Source organism: Panicum virgatum, chromosome 8K (assembly GCF_016808335.1).
Source record: "Panicum virgatum strain AP13 chromosome 8K, P.virgatum_v5, whole genome shotgun sequence".
NCBI classification, from domain to species: Eukaryota; Viridiplantae; Streptophyta; class Magnoliopsida; order Poales; family Poaceae; genus Panicum; species Panicum virgatum.
This window is the reverse complement of record NC_053143.1, coordinates 12,492,753-12,499,713: the sequence shown is the minus strand read 5'-3', so window position 1 is coordinate 12,499,713 and position 6,961 is coordinate 12,492,753. Positions and strand designations below refer to the sequence as shown.

At 53.9% G+C, this 6,961-nt stretch overlaps 1 protein-coding gene across 1 annotated transcript; it reads right to left on the bottom strand.

Annotated features, from left to right (window-relative positions):
- Nucleotides 1-4,406: 4,406 nt before the first annotated feature.
- Nucleotides 4,407-6,715, bottom strand: LOC120643961 (adenine/guanine permease AZG2). The gene has a single exon (XM_039920480.1). It carries the CDS (start codon nucleotides 6,666-6,668, stop codon nucleotides 5,025-5,027), a length of 1,644 nt encoding a protein of 547 aa, XP_039776414.1. The 5' UTR covers nucleotides 6,669-6,715; the 3' UTR covers nucleotides 4,407-5,024.
- Nucleotides 6,716-6,961: the final 246 nt, after the last annotated feature.

Genomic DNA, 6,961 nt, shown 5'->3' with positions numbered 1-6,961 from the left:
TTGCCGGCATCGCCATTGGTGGCGTAGTGCAAGACGGTGATCGGAAGAGCCTCGGTGTCCCGTGGGCATAAGCGTTTGTGCCGAACCACGTTACATGACCGTGTCTACTCGGGAGTTTGCATCCCTCTTGCACTTACCTCTTTACTTACCGTATTACGTTTCCGCATTTACTCTTCTTGTGTGCCTAAACATTCCTAGTTAGTTTGATTAGGATTGGCTATAGGTTCCAAGTTTTTGGGGCAAGTAGAGAGTAGCAAAGATAAACCTTAGTCATAACTAGCATGCATAGGACGTGTTAGGTTTATCTTATGCAAGTAGATTGAGCCCTAGGTTAAAAAGCGATTAGCGACCCTATTCACCCCCTCCCCCTCTAGGGTCGGACACCCCGGTGATCTTTACACCCACATGTCATCCCCTTCTTCCATCCTTTCTTCCCCTCTCCTCCTCTGTTCTTCATCTCCGGGTTGCGACCGCGGTGGGGGACGAGGAAGGCACCCCCTGTGCCAGCGGCTTTGGAGTGTGAGCTCGCGGCTTGGGCTCGAGCGATGTCAAGGCCGGGAACGCCGCCAGGCGGGAGCTGTCGGTGGCGACTGTCGGTGCAGCGTCGTCCTTGCTCGATCTCGAGGCCGGTGTGGCCGGCGACTTCCTGCTACCGCTGACATTGCTGCCGCCGGTGATGATATTGGGGTGCGGGAGGCAATCTGACCTGGGCCTCTAGAATCTACAACAAAAATCATCAATCAAACGCAAGTCGAGCCAGCGACTAGATTGGGTAAGAACATGGTCGAACACTTCGAACAGGGGACTAAAGGAAGGGCAAATCCTCGTATTTGTGCCAGAATTCGGAACCAAAAAAATCACCACTCTCACAAATTGCAAAAAAAAACTTCAGACTAAACAGGCCATTCAGAGATTTGTGCAGAGGAATCAGCACAGAACGCGAGTGGAAATTCAGAATGAAAAGCTACAATATATGAGAACGGAATCTCAAGAAAGAACACCAAGGGAGAACCAAGAATGCAGAACGAAGCACTGCTGCGGCAGCGATAGGTGAGAATTGGGGGATCCGCATACCTCGTCATGTCCGATGCCGGCGCGGGCTTCGACGGGCTGGACGACACCACGTCCCAAGCAACCACAACGACCTCTGCAGAGCCACACAATCGTGCGTCTGCAGCCAGCGGGAGGAGGAGAAAAAGGCACCCGACCGGCAAGGAGAGGTGGCTGGGACAAGGAGCCAGCCCGCCGGCGCTAGTGCTTGACAATGGCGGGTGATGCGGCCGGCAGCAACGCTGCGGCACTGCTGAGGGTGATGCGGCCAGCGGCAACCGCGGCGGCGCTGGAGAGAAGAGAGGGTGGTCGGAGAAGAGAGGAAGGAGGGAGAAGATGACGTGGGGCCCACATGTCATGGAGTGGAGAGAAGAGAAGTTGCACGGGCAATTTGGACCATACGAAAATATAAAAGTCTGCAAGTGGACCTAAGAGCATTAAATACATATAAAATGGCACATTTCAAGCCAAGAATGAATTATAATGGCATATATCCAAATAGATGAATTGTAATAGCAGATCGCTGAATTTAAAAAATTGTAATGACATGGATCCAATTAACCCTGAACTAAACGGAGGCCAACGGAGAGCCTCAGCTATTTCGCCGGTGCTATCGCGCCGCGTGTCCGCTAGGCGTGGCAGCCTTCCGTGTTGCGGTAAATGGTTACACGCCTGCCTTTTTGAATTACCGGGCTCGCGCATGCATGATGATATGTGGGCCCAACCTGCCCATCATGTGGGCATCACACGCGGAGGCTAAGCACCGTCCTTGCCTCGCTAAAATTTCCCTCTCGCACTAGTAGTACCAAATAAAGTAACTTTGGAGCCTCAGCTTTTGCTCTCGAAACCTCTCTCTCTGCTACAGTCGAGAGAGGCGAAAAGGGGGCGAACCCATCTTCCTGTGCTCCCGCCGGCCGGAGCGTTGATCCCCTCCGCCTCCGGCGGCCTTCTGGCCCTCGGATGTGTGGGGGATCGGCGTCTCCTCGCCTGGCGGTGTAGATTAGGTCCCTTTATGGGTTTGTATCCCGGCGGCGACTGCTTGGTGGATGCGGCGCTGTCTATGTGGAATAAGGTCCTCCTCGTCCCGTTCCACCTCGCCGTCTTCTGCTCCGGTGACGGCGATGGGCGTGTGAGGTGGTGTTCGACCGGATCTGGAGTTCCAGGTCTCGTCGGCTTCTGTGTAGGGACTTTTGGCCGGCTCTTGTCGGCGGCGTTGGTGTTAGCGGCGCGACGCGAGGAGGCTTGCGGGGAAGCTCTCGGGGCTGTGGCAGTCTGGTATGTCAATCTGGCTTCTCTTTCTTCCGGTCTCCGGCAGGATGGCCAGATCCAGGCCTGGGTCTGCATGGGGCGCGTCCCCGGCCGATGTTCGTCTTTGGTTTGTGTCCCGTTCGTTTCGGGAGATTTCTGCGGCTCTCTTCAAAGCCTGTGTGCGGTGGTGCTCTCCCGGGCCTGTGGATGGGGGCTGCTTGCTGCGGCTTTTTCCGGCGACTCCGTCGGTGGTGGAAGTCGGTGGAAGGCGGTGACTCCGGTGGTTACAGAAGCTCCCAAGGACTTCCATGTTTTTTTCTTTTTTGGTGAGGGCCTCTGTCAAGTTTGGTTGGGGCAGCTGTCCCCCGTGTATCCTTTGCGTATGCGTTCGTATTTGTACGCGTCTATGTATGTTTTCCTTACATGGTAATATATGCAGCGCGTATTTCAAAAATTTCCCTCTCGCCTCGCGCAACATGCAGACCTGCAGTGAACGGGAGCTGACCAATAAGAAGGTGATACAGGCTCTCAGAGCACGTATCTGCCTCCACCGTATTAAACCTCTTGCCGCCTACAAGAGATGCTGCTATTGTTTGTTTCAATTTCGGAACTACATTTTTTTTTCAATTTTGGAACTACATCTTTTTCTATGCACGTGCTTCACAAAATCATATAACTCCCGAGCTAGCCCTGTTTGAATCCAAGTATTAATAGGTAAAAATGCTAAATTTTAGCACTACAAATTAAAGTGCTAATTGGGTGGGCTAATCTTTAGCCAACACTCAACTTTAGTATGTGCATGAGTGTCAATATATGCTAAAGTTTCCACTCAACTTTATCTCCTCCAAATAGATCCTTGGTCCACGCTTTTTTCTTTAGTCTGACCTACATCCTATTTATAAGTGGTTGTTTGGATCCAGGTGCTAATATCTAAAAAAAGGTAAACTTTAACACTAGCTTCTCAAAACTACAGTGCTAGGTTGGGCTAACCTTTTGCCATTATTCAAAAACTTTAGTATGGGGTATGATTGTTAATACGAAGTACTCCCTTCGTCCTGAAATGTATCGAGTGTTGTAGCTTTTTGCAAACAAAATAAAGAGATAGAAAAAGACGCATGTACCCCTCATTAGTTCTATATTTGGTTAATTAATTGCAAGATTATCAGCCAGCTATTGGTTTTTTAGATGGATCAGCTAGCTATTGATTGCTGCAGTAAAACCTATGAGATCTTCATTCCTTTTATTATTTTCTAGCCCACTGGAATTAATGAGGGGAGAGATTGGGCCAAAAAATTTAGGATGCCTTACATTTGAGTATAAATTTTAAATTCTCTAATATCTTAAATTTCAAGACGGAGGGAGTAGACGCTAAAGTTTAGCACCTAACTTTAGCTAATTCAAATAGACCCTAAGTCCGTAAGTCTGCATGTCTTATACGGGGTTAGTATTTTTATTGTTTCAACTGTTGTACTGCAGCCGTAAAGGCTCCATTAATTAATTATATACTATACTAATGCTGATGAATGATAACATAGTCGATACAAGTCTTGCCCTACAGCCGCGGCGTTAGCGCGCCAACCATCCTAGTAGGGTACATATCTGGATAAGATTCGAGTGCTGTGAGGTACACAAACGAATTTGTCTTTGAGATAGCCTATATCCATGACACACAGTTTCAGACAGTGACTCTTCATGAGTCATGACCATATCCACTTAGCCTAGCTACAGCCTAGCAACCTCTCTCCACTTAGTACTTACAATTATAAGAACTGATCTACTGCTCTGCTCCATGATACCAGCATGTGCCAAACAACCAGCTCATAATTCTTTGTGTACTGGGATGGGGTAAACTATAAGGCCTTAGATCCCAAACTTTTTCAAGCACTACAGTAAATTTGAATGTTTGACTACTAATTAGGAGTATTAAATGTGAATAACTAACAAAATCCATTCCACAATCCCAGGTGTAATTGCGAGACGAATCATTTAAGCATAATTGAACTATGATTAGATAATGTTGTGCTACAGTAAACAATATCTAATGACATATTAATTAGACTTAATAGATTCGTCTCGTGATTTTCCGTCCATCCGTATAATTAGTTTTATAATTAAATCATGTTTAGTCCTTCTAATCTTCAGTTGAAAATTTCTACAGCAAATTTCGTTCAAATTTTTACATGATCTAAACACACCGTATCCTGAACAGGGATAGCACTGGAGCAGGCCAGCCTCGCATAGCATGGTAGGTGGTGCATGGTCCCGTGACAGCGAGCCTCGCCCTGCTGCTGGCACTGGTCATTCAGCAAGCAGTTCGTTCTGTTGCTTCTACCGTAGTCACTCGCTCTCACAATGATGGCATTGACCTGACCCTCCCACAAAAATACACACCAGTCGCCCATGCATGTTCCCACGAACATGCCAGAAAAAGAAACGTGAAACGTGCCAAAGGGAGCGATGGGAGGGGAATCAATGAGAACGCTGCCTCCAATGGTGGTCAAAGTACAAACACCTCCTCACACATCAAGAATCTCCCAGCAGGCCCCGTTCCCACTCCTTTTCCCTAATCCAGTAACCACCATAATACTAAAGACAACGCTCAGCTCAGCTCAGCTCTCCCCCAAATTAAGTGATCCACCGTACTAATTAAAACAACTAATCAACCTACTAATTAAAGAGCTTGCGACCTTCTACGATCTTGCGCGCATCAATGCAACAAACGGAGCTCAGACGACGTCGTCCTGCTCCGCCGCCGCCGCCGCCGGGCCGACGACCTCGCCCGCGGCGGCGGCCACCTGGTTCCGCCGCTCGTCCAGCACGCCCCTCACCTTGCCCAACCCGTGGCGCGCCCAGTCATACCAGTGCAGCGCGACGTACACGCCCAGCCCGGCGATGATGCCGTAGGCGATGGAGAAGGACAGCGGCATGAGCGCCATGGTCACGAACGCCGGCACGCCCTCCTTCATGTCCCCCCACTCGATCTCCCCGGCCACCCGCATCATCATCGCGCCCACCAGCACCAGCGACGGGCCCACCGCCCACGGCGGCACGCTCGTCAGCAGCGGCCCGAAGAAGAGCGACGCCAGGAAGCCGGCGGCCACGGTGACGGCGGTCAGCCCCGTCCGGCCGCCCTCCCGGATCCCCGCCGCCGACTCGATGTAGGTGGTCACGGTGGAGCTCCCGAGCCCCGCGCTGAGCACCGTCGACCCGGCGTCCACCAGGAACGCCCGGTACTCGCCCTCGAACCCGCCGGTGGCCTCGTCGGCGAACCCGCCGTACTCAGCCATGGAGTACATTGTCCCCGTCGTGTCCAGCACGTCCACGTAGAGGAGCGTCACCAGGGCCACCCAGACGTTGCCGTGGCGGAAGCCGGCGAAGCTGATCTCCCCCGCGGTGGTGCTGATCATGTGGAAGCCGACCACCTTCCTGAAGTAGGTGAAGGCGGCGTCGCCGGCCGCCGTGTCCGGGAACACCGTCACGCTCGTGCCGCGGATCCACGACACTGCCGTGACGACCACGATGCCGTAGATCATGGCCCCCTTCACGTTCCGGGCCAGGCACGTCGCCGTGACGAGGAACCCGGCGGCGCCGAGCCAGAACGTCGGGCTGCGCATGGTGCCGCCGAGGCACGCGCCGGTGGCCGGGTCGACCTCGGAGCAAGCGGCGAGCGTGACCAGCGTCGACGGGCTGGCGCCGACGAGCCCGATGCCCTGGTGCGCCTGGAGGCCGGTGAAGGCCAGGAACAGGCCGATGCCGACGGCCGAGGCGAGCCGGATGTTCCGCGGGATCAGCCGCGCCAGCCTGGACCGGAGGCCGACGGCCGACAGCGCGAGGAAGACGACGCCCTCCAGCATCACCACGGCGAGCGCCGTGCCGTAGGGGATGGAACCCGAGCCGTGGAACCCGACCATGTTGTAGGCGAAGTAGGCGTTGGCGCCCATGCCGGGGGCCAGGGCGAGCGGGAGGTTGGCGAACACGCCCATGGCGAAGGAGCCGGCCATGGCGGCCACCGCCGTGGCCACGATCAGGTCGCTCTTGGTGCGCGCCAGGCACTGCTCGTACCCGGGGTTCGGGCTCGGCCCGGCCGTGCACTCCGGCCCGGGCGCTTCCGTCGAGTTCGCCACCGGCGTGCAATCCCGCACTGTGCACGGCCCGCCGGAGTCGGTGAGGATCGCCGCGTTGACGGAGATGATGTAGGCCATGGTGAGGAACGTGGCGGCGCCGGCGCGGAGCTCCTTGGTGAAGGAGCTCTTGCGGGCGTCCAGCTTGAAATACCTCCCCACCCAGCTCGCCGCGACGGCGCGGTTCAAGGCGGCCTCCGCCTCCGAGAGCCTGTGCCATGGCGCCGTCCTCTTGGCCGACGTCGTCATTTTCTTGCTGTGTTCTTCGACTTGAGACTTGAGATTTGGGGGGGTCCCGGAACTTATAGCGCAAGTTAGTGGAGAGGGTTGAAGAAGCGTTTGGGGTTGGCAGATGTGAGCTGGACCCACAATGGGCGTCCTTTCCTGGGAATGGTGCACAGAGGGCCCACTTTTCAGAAGTTTATTCTTGGTGTCATGATAGTACAATGGCCCGTTTGGTAGAGCTCCGGCTCCTCCAAAAATAGCTCCAGCTCCGGCTCCGGCTCCTCTGGTGGAGCGGCTTCTCGGGTGGAGCCGAAGTC

What these genes read in the sequence shown, in the direction of transcription:
- LOC120643961 (XM_039920480.1), bottom strand. Translation starts at nt 6,668, where the DNA reads ATGACGACGTCGGCCAAGAGGACGGCGCCATGGCACAGGCTCTCGGAG.